Source organism: Borostomias antarcticus (genome assembly GCF_949987555.1).
Source record: "Borostomias antarcticus genome assembly, contig: scaffold_156, whole genome shotgun sequence".
In the NCBI taxonomy this organism is placed as follows: Eukaryota; Metazoa; Chordata; class Actinopteri; order Stomiiformes; family Stomiidae; genus Borostomias; species Borostomias antarcticus.
The window spans coordinates 145,769-168,653 of record NW_028176739.1 but is presented as its reverse complement, the minus strand read 5'-3'; the positions used below and the strand labels follow the sequence as shown (position 1 = coordinate 168,653).

General features: G+C 43.3%; 1 protein-coding gene across 1 annotated transcript; it reads left to right on the top strand.

Moving 5' to 3' along the window:
- Positions 1-1,464: 1,464 nt before the first annotated feature.
- LOC311328170 (periplasmic chaperone PpiD-like) lies at positions 1,465-22,496 on the top strand (the record flags this gene model as incomplete). The annotated part of the gene is made up of 2 exons (XM_084462182.1): positions 1,465-3,169; positions 22,417-22,496. The coding sequence occupies 2 exons, from the start codon at positions 1,465-1,467 to the stop codon at positions 22,494-22,496; spliced, it is 1,785 nt and encodes a 594-aa protein (XP_084318308.1).
- Positions 22,497-22,885: the final 389 nt, after the last annotated feature.

Genomic DNA, 22,885 nt, shown 5'->3' with positions numbered 1-22,885 from the left:
GATGTTGCCATGACCGGTGAAATTACTCTCAATGGTCAAGTATTGGCGATTGGTGGCCTTAAAGAGAAGCTACTGGCTGCGCATCGCGGAGGTATAAAGAAGGTGCTGATTCCTGAAGAAAATCGCTGTGACCTCAAGGAAATTCCAGATAATATCAAGGCAGATCTAAAGATTATTCCAGTACGGTGGATTGATGAAGTTCTGGAAGTGGCTCTGGCGTATATGCCGGAAGCTTTGGCAGAAAAAACACTGGAAGTATCTGAATACGAGCAAAAAACTGCACAAGGGAATGATGAACGCGTCAATACTCACTGATCTTAATAAATAACGATTGTAATAAATTGTACGTGGTTCGGTTATGTTATGGCTTCCCGGTTGATTATTCAGTTGGCAGTACTGTCTGGCGATTGGTATAAATTGCCGCTATTTATGATCAGGTGGTAGTCCTGAGCCGCGAACTAGATGTGCTAAGCAGTGTTGGGCTCATGCGGCTAAAAGGATTCTTCTTATACTTAATAACCGAGCATTCGTACCCATTATGTGAACCAATAGGTCCCCCTCAAAGGTAAGGGCTGTCCCAGCTTGAATGGCCTTTCTACTTAAGATAAATATCGCTTATTTGTTATCTTTGGGCTGCTGGTATACCGCCGCAGGCTTCATGAATATAGTTTTATAATTTGCTTGACGGCAGATTATCAGACCTCATACTGCCTCGTGGTATCGCTAGCTTTTTGCGATTGATACGGGTTGGTTTCCATCGGACAAGATGAGTTCTGGCGATTATTTTCAGTGGTCAGAGATTAAATTGGCTGGGTGGCAGGCTATAAAGCACGAGGTGCCTGTGTGGTGCTTGTTTTTCACTTGAAAATGCAGCAGCATAGCGGTCGCACCAGATTGGGTAGATGATAGAAGACCGGCAAATTACTCAGTTGCCAGCACGCTTTCTGTGTCTATCCTCTGTTAATGATTGAAATCGCATCCTACTTAGAAGGGGAATAGAGTGAACAAGTCCGAGCTTATTGATGCTATCGCTGCATCTGCAGACATTTCTAAGGCTGCCGCTGGTCGAGCCCTGGACGCCGTGATTAACTCTGTCACTGGTGCACTGAAAGATGGTGAGCAGGTTGTTCTGGTAGGTTTTGGCACATTTTCTGTGAAAGAGCGTGCTGCTCGTACTGGCCGCAACCCACAGACTGGCGAGCCTATTGAAATCGCTGCAGCAAGAATTCCAAGCTTTAAGGCTGGTAAGGCTCTTAAGGATGCGGTGAACTGATAAGGCACTCTCCTCAAAGCTTTCTATCGGTTTTATTTCATCAGTTGGACAGGCATGGTTTTCCATGAAATGTTTCATGAGAGTTGTCTGCTTGGTTACGAGAAAGCGCATCCGATGGTGCGTTTTTTTTAAGCATAGTAGCCACAACTGTGGGTGAAGAATAAGTGGGTTACTTTGCTGACTCAGCGGCCATGGTATCTGAGGTTTATATGCTGCAATCGATGAGGGACAAAGCGAAGAGTTGGGTGACATTTGTTGTCGTTGCCATCATTGCTTTTATGATGGCTATTACTGGACTGGAAACACTTGCGCCCAATCCAAACAATCTCAAAGTGGCGTCAGTGAATGGTAAGGATATAACACGGGAGGAGTTAGCTCATGGTGTTGATCAGCAGAGAAGAGTGTTGATTCAACAGATTGGCGGGCAGTTTGATCCGTCCATGCTGGATGATCAGTTACTGCAAAGCTCTGTTCTGGATGCCTTGGTTGATCGTCAGTTGATGCTTCAGAGTGCAGAAGATCAGAACATGGATATTGGTCAGTCACAGGTCGATAGGCTGATTCTTTCTATGTCGCAGTTCCAGCAAAATGGACGTTTCGATAAAGATCGTTTTCAGATGGTAGTTCGAAGCTATGGTATGAGTCCTTTGCAGTTTAGAGATGCTCTCCGTGAAGAAACTTTGCTGCTTCAGTTGCGTTCAGGTATTGCCAATACTGAGTTTGTTACCGAACAGGAGTTTAAGCGTCTGCAGAGCCTAGAAGGGCAGACTAGGGATCTGGCTTGGGTTGTATTGTCGGCTGATGTGGTTCGTAATGCGATTGTTCCAACTGAAGATGAGATCAAGTCTTATTATGAAGCTAACTCAAGTCAGTTTATGACATCAGAACAGGTTGTTGTGGACTATGTTATCTTGAGCAAAGAGCATATTGCTAAAAATAGAAGTGTAACCGCTGAAGATATTGAAGCAGAGTACCAGTATCGTGTTGAACAGTTGAAACAGCAGGCTGGTAATAATACGAAGGTTTCTGTCATTTTAATCCGGACAGGTGAAGAGCGGACGCTTGAAGAAGCGAGGTCTAGAGCCGGTGAGGTGATTGCCAAGCTTAAGTCTGGGATCATCAGTTTCTCTGACTTGGCCACGTCTTATTCTGATGATCCTATGATTGCAGAAAAAGGTGGCGACTCTGGTACTGTGGATCTTGGTTTCTTTGGAGGTGTGTTTGATAACACGGTTTCTGAACTTAGCGTTGGAGAAGTCTCTGCGCCGATTGAGACTGCTTCTGGTGTGCAGATTCTCAAAGTCATTTCACGGGATGAACCTGAGGTTCCATCACTTAATGAGATGCGCTTTGAGATTGAAACAGCGCTCAAACAGGATGAAGTTGATTCCATGTTTCTTGAGCAGTCGAGGGAGTTAGCGGATATAAGCTTTGAAGCTTCTGATCTTGTCCAGCCTGCAGAGCAATTTGGTCTAACTATAAATACCAGTGAGCCCTTTGGCCGTGATGGTGGTGATTATGGTATTGCCTTAGATAGCCGTATACCTGCGGCAGCATTCAGCAATGATGTGCTGAATTTTGGTGCAAATAGTGAACTGATTGAGATAACACCTGAACAAGCTCTGGTTCTCATGGTTAAAGAACACAAGAAGCCTGAGTTGATGCCACTGGTTGACGTGAAAGACGCTATTGTCGCAACATTGAAAGATAACAGTGCCGCTGAACATCTGGTCGCCAGTTCTGAAGAGTTGATTGCCAAACTCCAAGCAGGGTTTTCGCTGAAAGTACTTGCTGATGAGCAGCAGCTAGAGGTTGTAGAAAGCTTAGAAACCAACAGGAATATGGCTAATGTTCCTGCGCAATTACTTCAGAAAGCTTTCAAAATGCCTCATCCTGGTAAGAATGTATCCTATGATACAGCTATTTTGCCTAATGGCGATTACGCCGTGGTTGCACTTTCAGGCATCTATCTTGGTGCGATGGACGAAAATACTGAACAGTTAAGAGGTCTGCGGCAGTTCATTGCTAACAGCAATGGTTGGGTTATTTTTGCTGAATATCTTGCCAGTTTGAAAGAAAGAGGGAAGGTTAATATTCTGCTAAACAATGAATGAGTGTCTGTACTATTCTTGGTAATTGATTAAGACCACCGGCAGGTGGCCTTTTTTATATTGATACACGATGTTCGACTTTTCTTACTTTACAGAAAAGTCGAATATTACATGATTTTCACGGGCTTCAGCCAATAAGACCAAACTCTTGGTAAACGAGAATAACGCCAAACTTACACGTCGAGAGCCGCTAGATTTAGCATAATTAACGGTGGCGGCTCTTTTGATACAACAATGCAGCCGTTAGGATATCATGGTTTACGATATATTGGTAACGAGAAAGAGACGGTTTTATGGTGATATAACGGAGTCAAACTAATAACTACATAACCACGTCTATTGGGAACGCATCCTGCGCCAATACCTGAGATTATTAATTATTCTCATCAGCTCGTGATCATTTGGACTCTATCATTTAGCACCTTTAATCACTATCCAACAAGAGCATGGCATCATAGAGAGTTATATCAGGACTGAAGGCACCTCAGTGTTGCGCCTTATTATACAAGGTATCTGGATAAACAGGCTAACGATGAGCCGCCGCACTCGTTGGTAACAAGTAGCTACGGTGAGCAGAAAATCACGTCACAAAAAATACCTCCAGATAACTGTCCAGTTTGTTTGGTTCTGTCGTAGTCAGGTGTCACAGTTATAGCCAGCAGAAGCAATCAAACGAGTTTTCGCTGGATGCTCAGTTAAACCTCAATACTGATAAGTACAGCAATGGCATGAGGGAAAAAATTGTCAATGATGTAATGGATCGCTCTTATGATCGAACGATTAAACGACATAGTGGGAGTTGCCAAAGTATTGTTGGAAAACGACAACTATGCAACTAGTAGCGGATACGGCTGAAGACTTTGAGGCTTTTTACGAACAGTGCAAGGTTTGTATTTAGCAAACAGAAGACTTCAGGTTTGACGGTAATGGCCTAGAGATGCTACTGGAATGGTTGAGGGAAGCAACCAGTAATAACATGCAAAAGAGTCAGCAGAAGCTGCAAATCAGGCTCAGTCCAAGATAGAAGAAAGATCGCAAACGAATGGCATAGGTAGCCACCGGTTATACGGTAAAACTAAATTCCTTAACGGTGGAATCGGTCATGTATATGGATTGGAAGAGCGACAATGTTGTTACATTAGGTCCTCCAGTAAGGAATAAGAGAGTGTGGGCCAGTGTAGAAAGAGAGGAGGAAGCCGTGATAGAAGAAGCTTTAGAGGAAGCGCTCAGGCTAGATCAGGAGTAGAAATGGCAGTTGGTCATTGTTATTGATGGGCACCATCATCTGCGGAAACTGATTACGTAGATTACGAAAAAGGAGGGAATTAAGTAAACCATCATTATGGACTTTATCTATGAACTTGAATATCTATGGAAAGCCGGTCATTGCTTACGCGACAAGGTGGATGATGCTATTGAAAGCTGGTGGCGTAACGGTCTATGAAAATACTCAGTGGAGAGTTTGACAAGGTGGCCATGGGAATCCAGTAAAGTGCGAGCAAGAGATGTCCTCCAAAACTGTAGGCTATTGATAAGTGTGTAGACTATCTTCAAAAAAACCGTCCTAGGCTCTGCTATGACAAGGCGCTGTATGCTGGCTATCCGATTGCCAGCGTAGTCATGGATGGAGCTCGCCGCCATTTGATCAATGACCGTATGGATCTAACCGTGGCAAAGTGGAGTTTGTAATGGGCAGAGACTGTGTTGAAGCTACGCTCACTGGATTCCAGTGGAGATTGGCAGGTGTATTGGAACTTCCATAAGGAATGCTTTCGCCTTTGTAATCATGGAGAATTAATAATGTGGCGTCGTAGCAAGGGAACCACACCAATTAACTTTCCAATTTTAAAGTTCAAAAAATTCTGTTAACACTATCTAGTTGGTAACATTACCCAGCTAAGTACCTGTGCACAAATACACGGTAGTTCTCGTTAAACAGTTATTGATTAAAACTGTTTAAAGACTTTTGTAATCTTCCGGCAGATTGCTTCTGACGAGCCTCATTCACTCTAATTGAGCGACCAGCAACTTCCTTTCCATCCATTGACCTACCGGCTTCCGCTTCAGACTCTTTTTCAAAAGTAATAAATGCAAAGCCTCTGGAACGATCAGTATCACGATCTCTCATTAATTTAATATCTTCAATTACACCAAATGATTCAAAAGCCTGTTCAAGATCTTCCTCAACTGCGGTATAAGCTAGGTTACCGATGTATAAAGTCCTTTTTTGCATGGAAAAACTCTGATTTTTCACTTGTTTACACGCAAATACTTGCGTAGACAGGGTTTAATTACCTCAATTAATACAACAATATTCAGATTCTCACATTACATAGTTGTTGTCCACAGGCTTATCGGCAACCTACTAGCTTCCATTAATAGAACATTGATTTATACTGAATTTCTTATGTGAATAAGAAAGCGCAAAGTGAAAAAAATCTGCCGTTGTAGTATACCTACCGGGTACTTCTAAATGCCCTCGTTCTCAGAGAAAACTCCTTCAAACAGTGCTATTGAAAGGTACCTCTCGCCAGAGTACGGCAAGATAGCAACAATGTCCTTGCCTTTATTCTCAGGCTGTTACGCAACTTTCAGTGCAGCACTGACCGGAGCACCACCAGAAATACCTGCAAGAATTCCCTCTTCACGCATTAAACGGTGTGTAGTATTCAGCGTCCTCATTAGGCACTTGCTCAACCTGATCCACAAGCTTGAGGTCCAGGTTAACTGAGATAAAGCCTGCACCAATTCCATTACTCTTTTGAGGTGCAGGCTTTACTTCTGCACCCGCCATAGTCTGACTGATAACTGGAGAAGCATTTGGCTCGGCAGTAACTGATGTAATTTTAGTGCCATGAATTTTCTTGATGTAACGGGATACACCGGAAATTGTACTACCAGTACTAACGATTACAATAAAAATAGTGATATTGGCATTAATGGCATTCCAGATTTCCGGCCCGGTTGTCTCTTTGTGAATACGTGGATTGGCAGGGTTTTCAAACTGTTGAAGCAACAAATACTGTGGGTGTGGTTACCTTGTTACGACGCCATATTCATTAGTTCTCCATGATTATGAAGGCGAGAGCATTACTTATGGACATTCCAATTGGTGTGGTTCTTTGATACGACAATGCAGCCGCTAAAACATCATGGTTTTCGATATATCCGGTAACGAAAAAGAGCTGGTTTTATGGTGGTATAATGTCGTAAAATCAATAACTAACGAGAGTTTGATGCTTCAATTTTGGCTACAGGCCTTGGATTTTAAGGGCTTGAGGAATAATGATGTTTTTGAGAAGTGCCCAATGGCTCCTTCGGAGTCTTTGCCAGCCCATAAAGTACTCAGATAACTCTATTTCTGTAACATGAATATGTATAAAAAGGTTGAAGTCTATGTAGCGCAAGGGATTATCGCGTCGAACTTACGTTAATTACATAACTACGTCTTTTGTGAACGCATCTTGTGCCAATACCATCGATTATTCATTCTTCTCAATAGCTCGTGATAATTTGGACGCTATCATTCAGCACTTTGAATCCACTCTCCAACAAGAGCATAGCACCATAGATAGCTATATCCGGATTGAAGGCAACGAAGTGTTGCACCTTCTTCTCCAAGGGTATCTGGATAAGCAGGCCAATGATGATACGCAGCAATCGTCGGTAACTGGTAGCGACGGTGAGCAGAGAAATTACGTTAGGAAAAATATCTACAGACAACTGACCAGCTTGTTTGGTTTTGTCGTAGTCAGGCGTCGCAGTTACAGCCAGCTGAAGCAATCTTTCGTGTTTCCTCTGGATGCTCAGTTAAACCTCAATACTGACAAGTACTCTGATGGCATGAAGAAAAAAATTGTCACCGATGTGATGGAATGCTTTTATAATTAAACGACATCGTAATAGGTTCCAAGGTATGGTTGGAAAATGACAGCTATGCAACTGGTAGCGGATACGGCTCAAGACTTGGGAGCTTGTTACGAACAGCACAAGGTTGTGGTTGAGAAAACAGAAGACTTTCAGATCTTCTGTTTTGACGGTAAGGGCCTAGTGATGCTCTAGGAATGATTGAGGTAAGCAACTAGGAAGAACGCGCAAAAGAGTCAGCAGAAGCTGCAAACTAGGCCCAGTCCTAGATAGCAGAGAAAAGAAAAGAAAGATCGCAAATGTATGGCGGAGGTAGCCGCCGGTTTATACGGTAAAACCCAATCCTCGAACGGCATAATAGGTCATGGATATGTATCAGAAGAGCAAGAACGTTGTTAAATTCCGTTCTCCCTACAAGAATAATAGAGTGTAGAATAGAGGCTGGAGCCGTTATACAAGAAGTTTTCGAGGAAGTGCTCAAGCGAGATACGGAGCAGAAACGGCAGTTGGTCATTGTTATTTATGGGCACTATAATCAGCTGAAACTGGTCACCTAGATTATGAAAAAGAAGGGAATTAAGGCAGCCATCATCATGGACTTTATCTATGTACTTGAATATCTGAGGCAAGCCTGTCAATGCTTACACAACAAGGAGGGTGAGGCTATTGAAAGCTGGGTGGTAGAACGGTACATGAAGATACTCGTGGGAGAGTCTACAAGGTGACCATGGGAATCCGGTAAAGTGGGAGCAAGTTAGGTCTGACAAAACTTGAGGCCATTGATAAGTGTGCAGACTATCTTTAAAAAAACGTCCCAAGCTCAGCTATGACAAGGCGCTGGATACTGGCTATCCGATTGCCAGTGGAGTCATTGGGGGAGCTTGCCACCATGTGATCAATGACCGTATGGCTATAACCTGGCAAAGTGGAGTTTGCAAGTGGCATAGGCTGTGTTGAAGCTACGCTTACTGGATTTAAGTGGAGATTGGCAGGCGTATTGGAACTTCCATAAGGAATGCTCTCGCCTTCGTAATCATGTAGAACTAATGAATTTGGCGTTATAGCAAGGGAACCACACCACTAGAGAGATAAAGTAGCCAGAGTTGTTAACTTGGTTCATTATTTTTTCAGTGGAAGCTGATACTGCCTTTCAGCCGTTCTGATGATTTAGAGTCTTCGCAGGCTTTTTCAATAATGGTAATAAGACCAATAATTAATGCTGTAATGCTGTAATGCTGTAATGCTGTAATGCTGTAATGCTGTAATGCTGTAATGCTGTAATGCTGTAATGCTGTAATGCTGTAATGCTGTAATGCTGTAATGCTGTAATGCTGTAATGCTGTAATGCTGTAATGCTGTAATGCTGTAATGCTGTAATGCTGTAATGCTGTAATGCTGTAATGCTGTAATGCTGTAATGCTGTAATGCTGTAATGCTGTAATGCTGTAATGCTGTAATGCTGTAATGCTGTAATGCTGTAATGCTGTAATGCTGTAATGCTGTAATGCTGTAATGCTGTAATGCTGTAATGCTGTAATGCTGTAATGCTGTAATGCTGTAATGCTGTAATGCTGTAATGCGATGGGCGCCACGTTCTGTAATCATAGTTTCTTGCTGTTTGAGTTCGATAGTTTTCAGGAAATTTGTAAGTACTTGAGCAGAACTGGAGATGTCTGAAAAGCCATAGCTTTTTACTAGGCCACAGAGGTTATGCACCAGTACTTCAAGCTCATCCAGCTGATCTGACGAATAGCTGTTTTCTTGACTCAGTCTATTCAGATGCTGGTTAAGTAACTCAATACTGTTGTGTGGGTTCTCCAGATAATCTTCCTGCAGGCTGGTAAACTGGTTATATAGAGATCGTTGTGATGCTGATAGTACAGAGTCCAGAGGGATTAGGTCATGTGGGCCAGTTAAGTTGACTCAAACGGCTTGGCAATAACGCCGGCAATGCCAAGCTGCTCAAATTCAACAAAATCGGAACTGTGAACCATGGAGGTCAGGCAAAAATAAGGAAGGGCGCTGTAGTTAGGTAGTGCTTTCAGCTTTTTCATGACAGCCGTCCCATCCATTCCTAGATCATCACATCCAAAAGCATCAGTTGAGGCTCTAGGTCATTCGCTTTTTCTATGGCAGATTCACCACAGTCAATATGGAATACCTGATAGTTATTGAGTCTGTAATGGTCATATTGATGAGTGCGTGGATGTAATAACTGTCTTCAACAAGGAGTATCCTGCTGAGTTTCTGGATGTATATCTGTACAGGTTCCTGATTATGTATTGTTTTTATTTCTCGGCTGAACCTCCCTATTGTTTATCAGGTTCAGAAGCAGTTGGTGGGTCTTGGCAGTCCAGCAATCCGTGCTGCAACCTTAGCAGGGCTTTCAGAAAAGAGCGTCATAAGGTAGATGCTATTGCCTTTGCCTTTTCCCATGGTATTTGCAATATGCTTAACAAATGGGCGTTGGCTGGGTGCCAGTTCATACTGTTGATAGAAAGCTCTGAGTGCATGGATGACTTCCCAGTGGGCCTCAGTCAGAACAATACCCTCGAGGGTCGCCAGTTGATTGGCTACATCTGTATTCCAGCCGTCAAGATTGGCCAGATAACCATCATTGTTGAGAGTCATGGGCATTGCTTATTCCGGTATAAATTGACAGGTGGTAATTCTACATCAGGAGGTTGTTTGAGAATACAATGTGCTGCATGACCTTGGGCCTGTGTCCATAAGTCTCGTGCTATCTGCATGTTGTTTGAAAAGTGTGCTCTATCCTTACATCGTTATTTCTGGATAGCCACTTCGCCACTGTGCCTTAGACATGGTATGAGTTAATAGGTTAGGATGTGGTTCCCCTGCTGCTGCTCTTAATTCATTAGTTTTCCACAATTACGAAGGCGAGAGCATTCCTTATGAAAGTTCCAATACGCCTGCCAATCTCCACTAGAATCAAGTGAGCGTAGCTTCAACACAGCTTCTGCCACTTGCAAACTCCACTTTGCCAAAGTGCGATGTATACGGTAATTGATCAAATTGCGGCAAGCTCTATCAATGACTACACTGGCAATAGGATAGCCATACTACAGTGCTTTGTCGTAGCAGAGCTTGGGCTTGTGATGGTTTTTTTGAAGATAGTCTGCACACTTGTCAATGGCCTTCAGTTTTGTCAGACCTCTCTTGCTCGTACTTTGCCGGATTCTCTGGACTGCCTTGTCAGACTCTTCCCTGAGTATCTTTAGGGACAGTTATGCCACCTAGCTTGCAATAGCATCATACCCATTGTTGTGTAAGCAGTGATCGTCTTTCCAGAGATATTCAAGTACATAGATAAAGTCCATGATGATGGCTGCCTTAACTCCCTTCTTTTTCATAATCCCGGTAATCAGTTTCCACTGATGAGGGTGCCAATCAATAACAATTGCCCACTGTCGTTTCTGTTCACGATTTTGCCTGAGCGCTTCCTAGAAAGCTTTTTCTATCACGGCTTAGGCTCTCTATCTACCCTAGACACATTCTCTTATTCTTGGCTGGAGGACGGAATTTAACAACGTTGTCACTATTTCGATCCATATCCATGACCGATTATGCCGTTCGAGGATTGTGTTTTGCCGGATAAACGTTGGCTACCTGTGCCATTCGTTTGCGATCTTTCTTTTCTTTCCTCTGCTATCTAGGACTGAGCCTTGTTTGCAGCTTCTGTTGACTCTTATGGGCACTCTTCCTAGCTGCTTCTCTCAACCATTCCTGCCGCATCACTATGGCCTTACCGTCAAAACGGAGGATTTGCAGGTCTTCTGGTTGCACAATCACAACCTTGCGCTGTTCGTAAAAAGCCTCAAAGTCTTGAGCTGTATTAGCTACCAGTGCGATAGACTGTCGTTTTCTAATCATACATGGGCAACTCTAACGATGTCGTTTAATCGTTAGATCATAAGAGAGATCCATCGGATTCTGACAATTTTTCCCATCATGGTACCATAGCACTGGTCAGTATTGAGGTTTAATTGACCACCTGATGGAACACGCTGGATTGCTTTAGCTGGCCGTAACTGCGACGCCTGACTACGACAGAACCAAACAAGCTGGTCAGTTGTCTGGAAGTTTTTTCCTGACGTGATTTCTCTGCTCATCGTCGTTACCAGTTACCGACTATTGCTGCGGCTCATCATTGTCCTGCTTATCCAGATAGCCTTAGAGGAGACGGCGCAATACTTCGTTGCCTACAGTGTGGATATAGCTCTCTATGGTGCCATGCTCTTGTTGGAGAGTGGATTCAAGGTGCTGAATGATAGCGTCAAAATGATCACGAACCAGTGAGAAGAATGAATAATCGATGGTATTGGCGTGGAATTCGTTCACAAGAGACGGTGTTATGTAGTTATTGGTTTGACGATGTTATATCATCATAAAACCGTCTCTTTTTCGTTACCTGATATATCGAAAACCATGATGTTTTAGCGGCTGCATTGTCGGCTCACAAGAGCCGCACCAAATAGGTTATACATCAACCTGATTATCATTGTGCCCCAACCAGTAGGAGCCTTGCTGGCATAGGGCAAGCTCGCGCAGACATGTATAACCATGCCTTGATACCATTGCTTTTACCTCAAAGTGCCTGTTGAATCGATAACAATATTCAGTAAGGTATCTTGGCAGATGCTTCGGGTTAATATTGTGGTAACTGCTTTTCAGAGAATTTTTGACGTCCCATATAATGGTGTTGGACCGTGCAAATAACTCATGAGGTATCGATTCGTGATCACCACCTATATCACCATGCTGTATGTTGGTGCTAGGCGTCGGCTACTCCTGTTAATGTACCGAGGCCATCACTGACAACACCGCAGGTATGATCATCGATATGCTTTTGCTACCATAGTTTCAGCTCATTTTCTGGGAACTTGTTAGCTTGCTGAATTGATATGTGGGTGGTTCTTTTGATACGACAATGCAGTCGCTAACACATCATGGTTTTCGATATATCCGGTAACGAAAAAGGGATGGTGTTATGGTGATATAACTTCGTTAAACCAATAATTACATAACACCGGCTATTGTGAACGCATCCTACGCAATACCCTAGATTATTCCTTCTGCTCTCCAGTTCGTGATCATTTGGACGTTATCATTCAGCACCTTGAATCAACTATCCACCAAGAGCATGGCACCATAGATAACTATATCCGGACTGAAGGTAACGAAGTGTTGCGCCTCCTCCGCCAATGGTATCTGGATAAGCAGGACAATGATGGCCACAGTAATCGGCAGTAACGAGTAGCAACGGTGAGCAGAGAAATTACGTCAGGAAAAATACCTCCCGAAACTTACCAGATTGTTGGGTTATGTCGTAGTCAGGTGTCGCAGTTACAGCCAGCGGAAGCAATCAAGCGTGTTTAAGCTGGATTTTCAGTTAAACCTCAATACTGACAAGTACTCTGATGACGTGAGGAAAAACATTGTCAGTGATGTGATGGATAGCTCTTATGATTGAACGATTAAACAACATCGTGATAGTTGCCAAGGTATGGTTGGAAAACGACAGACTATGCAACTGGTAGCGGATACGGCTTAAGACTTTGAGGCTTTTTACGAACATCGCAAGGTTGGGATTGAGCAAACAGAAGACCTCAGATCCTCAGTTTTGACGGTATAGGTGGTGATGTGCAAGAAGGGTTGAGGGAATTAACTAGGAAGAACGCGCAAAAGAGTTAGTAGAAGGCGCAAACCAAGCTCAGTCCGAGAGAGAAGAAAGATCGCAAACGAATGGCATAGGTAGCCACAGTTTATACAGCAAAACTCAATCCTCGAACGGCAGAATAGGTCATGGATATGGACCGGAAGAGCGACAACGTTGTTAAATTCCGTCCTCACTCCGAGAATAAGAGCGTGTGGCCAGTGTAGAAAGTGAGGCTGCAGGCGTAGCGGAAACTGATTGCTAGGATTATAAAAAAATAAGGTAGTTCAGGCAACCATCATCATGATTTTATCCAAGTATTTGAATATCTGTAGAAAGCCGGTTACCGCTTACACCACAATGGAGATGAGTCTATTTGAAAACTTGGTGACAGAATGGTCCCTGAAGGTACTCAGGGGAGAGTCTGAAGGTGGTTCAGGGAATCCGGGAAAGTGCGAGCAATAGAGGTCTGACAAAACTGGAGGTCATTGATAAGTATGCAGACTATCTTCAAAAAAACCGTCTCAGGCTCTGCTATGACAAGGCGCTAGATGCTGGCTATCCAAGTGCCAGTGGAGTCATTGAGTGAGCTTGCCGCCATTTGATCAATGACCGTAGTATCTAACTTGGGCAAAGTGGAGTTTGCAATGGGCAGAGGCTGTGTTGAAGCTACGCTCCCTGGATTCAAGTGGAGATTGGCCTGCATATTGGAACTTCAATAAGGAATGCTCTCGCCTTCGTAATCATGGAGAACTAATGAATGTGGCGTCGTAGCAAGGAAACCACACCAATTGGATTTGGGTGCGGTTCTTTTGATACTACAATGCAGCCGCTAAAACATCATGGTTGTCGATATATCCGGTAACGAAAAAGAGACGTTTTTATAGTGATATGCTGTCTTCCAACCAATAACTCCATAACACTGTCTCTTGTGAACTCATCATGTGCCAATACAATCGATTATGCATTCTCCTAACCAGTTAGTGATCATTTGGACGCTATAATTCAGTACCTTGAATCCACTCTCCAGCAAGAGCATTGCACCGTAGAGAGCTATCTTCAAACTGAAGGCAACGAAGTGTTGAGCCTTTTCCTACAAGGTTATCTGGATAAGCAGGCCTATGATAAGTCGCGGTAATCGTCGGTAACGGGTAGCGATGGTGAGCAGAGAAATCACGTCAGGAAAAAACTTCCAGACAACGGACCAGCTTGTTTGGTTCTGTCGTAGTCAGGCGTCGCAGTTACGGCCAGCTAAAGCAATCCAGCGTGTTCCATCAGGTGGTCAATTAAACCTCAATACTGACCAGTGCTATGGTACCATGATGGGAAAAATTGTCAGAATCCGATGGATCTCTCTTATGATCTAACGATTAAACGACATCGTTAGAGTTGCCCATGTATGGTTAGAAAACGACAGTCTATCGCACTGGTAGCTAATACAGCTCAAGACTTTGAGGCTTTTTACGAACAGCGCAAGGTTGTGATTGTGCAACCAGAAGACCTGCAGATCCTAAGTTTTGACGGTAAGGGCTTGGTGATGCGCTCGGAATGGTTTACGGAAGCAACTTGGAAGAGCACGCAAAAGAGTCAGCAGAAGCTGCAAACCATGCTCAGTCCGTAGGAGAAGAAAGATCGCGGACGAGTGGCACAGGTAGTCACCGTTTACACGGTAAAACCAAATCCTAGAACGGCAGAATCGGTCATGGATATGTATCTGAAGAGCGACAACGTTGTTAAATTCCGTCTTCCCTCCAGAAATAAGAGAGTGTGTGCTAGTGTAGAAAGAGAGGTGAAAACTGTGATAACAGAAGCTTTCGAGGAAGTTCTCAGGCTAGATCAGGAACAGAAACGGCAGTTGGTCATTGTCATTGATGGGCACCATCATCAGCGGAAGCTGATTACCGTGATTATGAAAAAGAATGGATTTGTTAAGGCAACCATCATCATGGCCTTTATCCAAGTACTTGAATATTTATGAAAAGCCGGTCACTGCTTACACGACAAGGGGGATTAGGCTATTGAAAGCTGGGTGGCAGAACGGTCCCTCAAGACACTCATGGGAGAGTCTAGCAAGGTGGCTATGGTAATCCGGCAAAGTGTGAGCAAGATAAGTCTGACAAAACTGGGGGCTATTGATAAGTGTGCAGACTAGTTTCAAAAAAAACGTCCTAGACTCTGTTATGACGAGGCGTTGGATGCTGGCTATCAGATTGCCAGTGGAGTCATTGATGTAGCTTACCACCATTGGATCAATGACCTTATGATCTAACCGTGGTAAGGGGGAGTTTGCAAGGGGCGAAGGCTGTGTTGAAGCTACGCTCACTGGATTTAAGTGGATATTGGCAGGCGTATTTGGACTTCCATAAGGAATGCTCTCGCCTTTGTAATCATGAAGAACTAATTAATGTGGCGTCGTAGCAAGGGAACCACACCATTGGATTTTACCGTATAAACGGTGGCTACCAGTGCCATTCGTTTGCTATTTTTCTTCTCTACCGGACCGAGCTTGGTTTGCAGCTTCTGCTGACTCTTTTGCGTGCTCTTCTAGGTTGCTTCCCTCAACCATTCCTGCTCATCACTAGGCCCTTACCGTCAAAACTGAGGATTTTCAGGTCTTCTGTTTGTTTAATCACAACCTTGCGCTGTTCGTAAAGGGCCTAAAAGTTTTGAGGCGTATCCGCTACCAAGTGCATAGCCTGTTGTTTTCCAACGAACTTGGGTAACTATCACAATGTCGTTTAATCGTTAGATCATAAGAGCGATCCATTACATCACTTACAATTTTTCCTCTCATGCCATCATAGCATTTGCCAGTATGTAGGTTAAACGGAGCATCCAGAGAAGACACGCTGGCTGTAACTGCGACGCCGGACTACGACAGAACCAAACAAGCCGGTCAGTTATCGTGAAGTATTTTTTTTGCCACCATCGCTACCCATTACCACGATTACCGCGGCTCATCATGGGCCTGTTTATCCAGATAACCTTGTAGGAGAAGGCGCAATACTTCGGTGCTTTCAGCTTGTAGATAGCTCTCTACGGTGCAATGCTCTTGCTGGAGAGTGGATTAAAGGTGCTGAATGATAGCGGCCCAATGGCCACAAGCTGGTGAGGAGAATGAATAATATGTGGTATTGGCCCCGGATGCGTTCACAATAGACGGTGTGATGTAGTTATTGGTTTGACGACGTTATATCACCATAAAACCGTCTTTTCCCCGTTACCGGATATATCGAAAACCCTGATGTTTTAACGGCTGCATTGTCGTATCAAAAGAGCCGAACCAAATGGATTTAATAATAGTGAGGCAATCGTTGTGGTGGTTTATGGCATAAGCACAGCCTATCAGCTTTAGGCTAAGCTGCCACGGACGTATTGCCGAGCTGATGACTCTCAGGCGCTTATCCGCATTGGTAAGGTTAGCAGTATTCAGGTTGGTCAGCCGGGGAGGTATCTAATTTAAGCTCCATGGAAAACACTCATAGTATACCAGAAAGATTATTTTTTAAAAGTTTAGTGTAAATATGTTAAATACCCATAAAATAGTACGCGATGTTCTGACTTTGTCAGAGGCCATGAAAGTTTAAAATGCCTGACTTCCCAAGGGTTACAGCGTAAATAGCGTACATTAGCGAAACGTAATTATGCTGAATCTGTGGCTATCGACGTGTAGTTGTTAGCTATTTGCGGTTTTCCAGAGTCTGGGCATATGGTCGTATTGGCTGACACCATTGAAAATCATGGAATGTTAGGCTCCCAAGGAAAGTAAGAAAAGCTGAACATTGCGTAAAATAGCATACAAAACGCGATGTTAGACTTTTTTAGAAACTATTAAAGTTTAAAATTCCTGACTTCCCTAGGGGTACAGCGTAAACAGTGTTCGTTTGCGCAACGTAATTACGCTTAATCTGACGTTTGTTTGCGTGTAAGTTTGGCGTTTTTCTAGTTTTTTTCCATAGCTTGGTTATATGGTTGTATTATCTGTAGCCATTGAAGATAAGGGACTGTCCAACTTTTCTGGAAAGTAATTAAAGTCGCACATCGTGTATACAAATTATTTAAATACACAGTGTTTGGCAAAGTCTGCAGCCTCGTTTGCAGTCCAGTCCCCTTTTGGTTTCGCTTTCAAGTCGTTACACCATGCTGCACTGCCAACCTCAGGTGTGCAGGCAGCAAGAAAAAATGCAGTTACCAGCACCGCAAATAATAGTTTCATCAAGTCAATCCTTTTTCACGTATTGCCAATTACCTGAACAGAATATACTTTTTAGACAGCGGTTTGCTAGGGCGTTTGCATATCGCATTCAATATGATACAGCATTAATGGTGTTGCAGGCCTAACTATCTGCGCCCGATCTTCCGGTATGCTCTCGCGACGAAAAACTGCTCGACATTCATCGCGGAAATAGACTACGGCTTCCTCAAGATCTATTAATTGCAGTCCTGAAGCCATAAGATCGTTACTTTCAACAACCTTAAGCATAGCCTTCACATCTTTAATATTCTGATACTTCGGAGGAAGTGCCCCGACAGCCAGCGCTCCTGCAGACATGAGAACCACAGATAACAGAATAAGCGACTTTTTCATAATCAATACTCCAGAAAAATGAAGGCATCTCCAAGCTGAGACATTCAGATCTAGTTAAAGAACGTTTACCTACCAGAACTGACATGCTAAAAATGGAGACCTGCTTTTCACCGCATCAATTGATATTTCCATGAATCCAACTGTTCAAAAGGTAAAAGGCATTCAGGGAAATCATGATACAGCCATTCCAGTACCAGATTAAGAGTCTGGATTACCTTTGCTTGGTTGTCGCAACATCTCGGGAGCTAAAGATAGCTGAATATATTGATTCACGCATAACCAATGACTCTGATGCACAGGATGTCACTAGCGGACAGGTAATTGTAGCAATGATTACGAAATGTTCGACTTTTCTTACTTTCCAGAACAGTCGAACATTTCCTGATTTTAAATGGCTAAAGACAATACGACCATATGATGCAACTCTGGTGAACCTAGAATAATGCCAAACTTACACGTCTCTAGCCGCCAGATTAAGCATAATTATGTTGCGCTGACGTATACTATTGACGATGTAACCATTGGTAAGTCATGGATTTTAAACTTTCATGGTCTCTAAAAAAGTCGAATATCGCGTATGATTATTAATGCTCTTGGCTTTACCTGTCAAACGGTGCATATGGTTTCAGATTTTTTCGAAAACAGCCTGTTGATCGTCTGGTTGGAGAAGGCATTCAGCCAGAACATTGAAACGATAAGATTTTTGTACGGGCTTTTGATGACTTGTATGAGGCTGACGTCAGCGAATTGTATCTGGACCTTGCCATCAAGGTCGTCAATCATCTGAAACTGCCATGCATGGCATTGAATCTGGACGGTACCAGCCTGCATGTGTACGTTGATTATAACAGCGATGAAAAACCAGATGACTTGACTTGCATCCATATCTGCCTTGGCTATAGCCGTAATCACCGTCCTGACTTGAATTAGGAGGTCTTGCAGTTAATGATATAGAATCAGGCTGGTATTTCTCTATTCACGGCTACATGTAGTGGCAATATAAACGAGAAACCATGCTTTAATGGAATCATCAAAAAACACTTGTCTGGCTTTAAAGAGGCCTTGAATAATCGCTGTCTGGTATGAGATGCGGCATGGTATGTTGCCGAAACCATTAAGTCTCTCAATCAGCAAAAGCGGTTGCTTATCTCGCTGGTTCCTATGAATATCAAGGAGGCAAGGGAGTTAGTTAACGTGGGTTCGACGAGATAATCCCTTGCGCTACATAGGATTTAGCCTTTTTGTACATATTCATGTTATAGGGGAATAGTGATTTGAGTACTTTATTGGTTGGCAAATGCTGCGAAGGAGCCATTGAGTACTTGTCCAAAAACACTACTATGACTCAAGCTATTAAAATCCAATGGCTGTAGCCAAAACTGAAGAGTTGAACTCAAGTTAGTTAAAAAAGCGCCTTCGATGTTATTGCAGCCTGTTGAAGGCCATGAGGATTATTACTTTGTTGAAGTATCTTCTGTTATGGAGAGGTTGAGCAAGGCATGGTTATGTTTGGGAATGATAATCGCAAGTTCAGTGACCATAAAGAGCTGATCAAAATGATACAGGAAAAGTAACTGAAGGAGGTCGGTACTCTGGGAAAACTGGACAAAAAGGCATTGGGTGTGGTTTCCTTGCTACGACGCCATGTTTATTAGTTTCCCATGATTATGAAGGCGAGAGCATTCCTTATGGAAGTTCCAATACGCCTGCCAATCTCCACTTGAATCAAATGGGTGTAGCTTCAACACATCCTATGCCATTTGCAAACTACACTTTGCCTAGGATATATCCAGACAGTCATTGATCAAATGGCGGCAAGCTCCCTCAATGACTCCACTGGTAATCGGATAGCCAGCATCCAGCTCCTTGTCATAGCAGAGCTTGTTACGATTTTTTTGAAGATAGTCTACACACTGATCTATGGCCTCCAAGTTAGCCATACTTCTATTGCTAGCACTTAGCCTGATTCCCTTGACCACCTTGTCATACTCCCCCATGAGTATCTTCAGGGACCGTTCTGCCAACCAGCTTTCCATAGCCTCATCATCTTTGTAGTGTAAGCAGTGATTGGCTTTCCACAGATATTCAAGTACATGGATAAAGTCCATGATGATGGTTGCTTTAACTCCATTCTTTTTCATAATCCAGCGAATCAGTTTCCGCTGATGAGGGCGCCCATCAATCACAATGCCCCCCTGGCGTTTCTGCTCCGGATCTCGCCTGAGCACTTCCTCGAAAGCTTCTTCTATCACTGCTTCCGTCTCTCTTTCTACACTGGGCAACACCCTCTTATTCCTGAGGGAGGATGTAATTGAACAACGTTGTCGCTCTTCAGATCCATATCCATGACCGATTTTGCCGTTCGAGGATTGGGTTTTACCGTATAAACGGTGGCTACCTGTGCCATTCGTTTGCAATCTTTCTTCTCTTCCGGACTGAGCTTGGTTTGCAGTTTCTGCTGACTCTTTTGCGCGTTATTCTTGGTTGTTTCTCTCAACCATTCTAAGCCGTATCACTAGGCCATTACCGGCAAAACTGAGGATCTTCAGGTCTTCTGTTTGCTCAATCCCAACCTTGCGCTGTTTGTAAAAAGCCTCAAAGTCTTGAGCCGTACTCTCTATCAGTTGCATAGCCTGTTGTTTTCCAACCATCCCGTGGTAACTCTCACGATGTTGTTTAATCGTTCGATCATAAGAGCGATCCATTACATCACTGACAATTTTTCCCCTCATGCCATCATAGACTTGGCAGTATTGAGCTTTAACTGAGCATCTAGCTAGAATACGCTGGATTGCTTTCACTGGCTGTAACTGCGACATAACCAAACAAGCTGGTCAGTTGTCTGGAGGTATTTTTTCTAACATGATTTCTCTGCCCACCTAGGCTACTCGATACCAACATTCGCTGCGGCTCATGATTGCCCGGTTTATCCAGATACCCTTGGAGGATAAGGCGCAACACTTCGTTGCCTTCAGTCCAGATATAGCTCTCTATGGTGCCATGCTATTGTGAGATAGTGGATTCAAGGTGCTGCATGATAGCGTTCAAATGATCACGAGCTGGTGAGAAGAATGAATAATCGATGGTATCGGTGTAGGATGCATTCACAATAGACGGTGTTATGTAGTTATTGGTTTGACGACGTATATCACCATAAAACCGTCTCTTTTTTGTTACCGGATACATCGAAAACCCTAATGTTTTAGTGTCTGCATTGTTGTATCAAAAGAACCACCCCATGATTGGTTTGACAACGTTATATCACCATAAAACCATCTCTTTTTTGTTGCCAGATATATCGAAACCATGATGTTTTAGAGGCTGCATTGTCGTATCAAAAGAACCACACCATTTTATGAACAGCGCAAGAGTGTGATTGAGCAAACAGAAGATATGCAGATCCTGAGTTTTGACGGTGATGGCTTGGTGATGCGCCTAGAAGGATTGATGGAAGCAACACGGAAGAACGCGCAAAAGAGTCAGCAGAAGCTGCAAACTAGGCTCAGTCCGGTAGAGAAGAAAGATCGCAAACTAATGGCACAGGTAGCCACCGTTTACACGGCAAAACCCAATCCTCGAACGGCATCATTGGTTGTGCCTATGTATATGTATATGTATATGTATATGTATATGTATATGTATATGGATAGGAAGAGCGACAACGTCGTTAGATCCTGTACTCCAGACAAGAATAAGATAGTGTTGGTCAGTGTAGAAAGATAGGAGTAAGCAGTTATAGAAGGAGCTTTCGCGGAAGTGCTCAGGAGAGATCAGGAGCAGAAACGGCAGTTGGTCATTGTTATTGATGGGCTCCATTATCAGCGGAAACTTATTACCGGGATTATGAAAAAGAAGGGAGTTAAGGTAACCATTACCATGGATTTAATCCATGTATTTGAATATCTGTGGAAAACCGGTCACTGCTTACACGACATGGGTATGAGGCTACTGAAAGCATGGTGGCAGAACGGTTCCTGAATGTACTCAGGGGAGAGTTTGACTAGGTGGCACTGGGAATCCGATAAAGTGTGCACAAGAGAGGTCCTCCAAAACTGTATGACGTTGATAAGTGTAGAAACTATTTTCTTTCCAAATAACTGTCCCAAGCTCTGCTAGGACAAGGCGCAGGATGCTGCTATCCGATTGCAGTGTAGCCATTGAGAGCGCTTGCCGCTATTTGATCAATGGCCGTATGGATCTAACTTGGCAAAGTGGAGTTTGCAAGTGGCAGAGGTTGTGTTGAAGCTACGCTTACTAGATTCAAGTGGAGATTTGTAGGCGTATTGGAACTTCCATAAGGAGTGCTCTCTCCTTCGTAATCGTGGAGAACTAATGAATGTGGCGTCGTAGCAAGGGAACACACCATGTTCATATTGTAAGCGCACATAGCGTAGCTAGAATGTTAGATTGGTATGAGTTCCCAGAAGTCGTACCACCACTGCAGAGTACAATCAACCATGCATCATGCTAGACTAGATTTTAAGCATTTCATGGATGAAACTTTTAGGGGCCTTTCTTGTGGGCATAGGGATGTACAAATTCCTCTCTGCTATTTTCCTTCTTCTTATGGCCGCTGGTGTTGTCGCAAGGAGTTTTGACCTGTCTGTATACAAATATGTTTACTATCTGCGCTATGAATTTCCACGCTACGCACAAGGAACCTAGTTTGAAGTTACCAAAGGTAAGCGGCAGGGACTGGCAGGCATTATTTACGAAGTAAAAAATAAAGCCAGCAAGTAATTGCTGGCTTTATTTAATCCATCATTTTAACAAAAAGCTTACGATCATTTCTTTTGAGAACCAGTAATAGAGTTCATGAGTTTGGAGGCTGATTTTTTGAAATCTTCAATTGCTGAGACGCCAAACGTTCTTAACGTCTACCAAGTGTGGCTCTGTCTTATAGAGGTATTCATCAAGATGATTGCTTTTCTCATGCTGCATATCCAGACGTTCAGCTTCCAGCTTCTTGTCAAGATGTTTTAACGGTGCCTTGACCTCTTTAATCTGAGCCTCCAGTTGCTTCTTGTATGCTTTATATTCCTTAAGTGTGGTCATGGCTGCTTTTCACCACTAAAATTGATACAGTGGTGGTTCTTTTGATACGCAAATGCGACCGCTAAAATATTATGGTTTTCGATATATACGGTAACGAACAAGAGACGGTTTTATGGTTGTTTAAAGTCGTCAAATCAATAATCACCGTGAGCTAGGTGTTGCAGTTTTGGCTACATCTCTTGGATTTTAAGGGCTTTAAGCATAGTGGTGTTTTTTTAACTGTACCAAATGGCTCATTCTTAGCCTTTGGCATACAATGAAGTACTAGCAGCATCATGTTTCTGCAACATGAATATGTACCAAAGGGCTGAATCGCT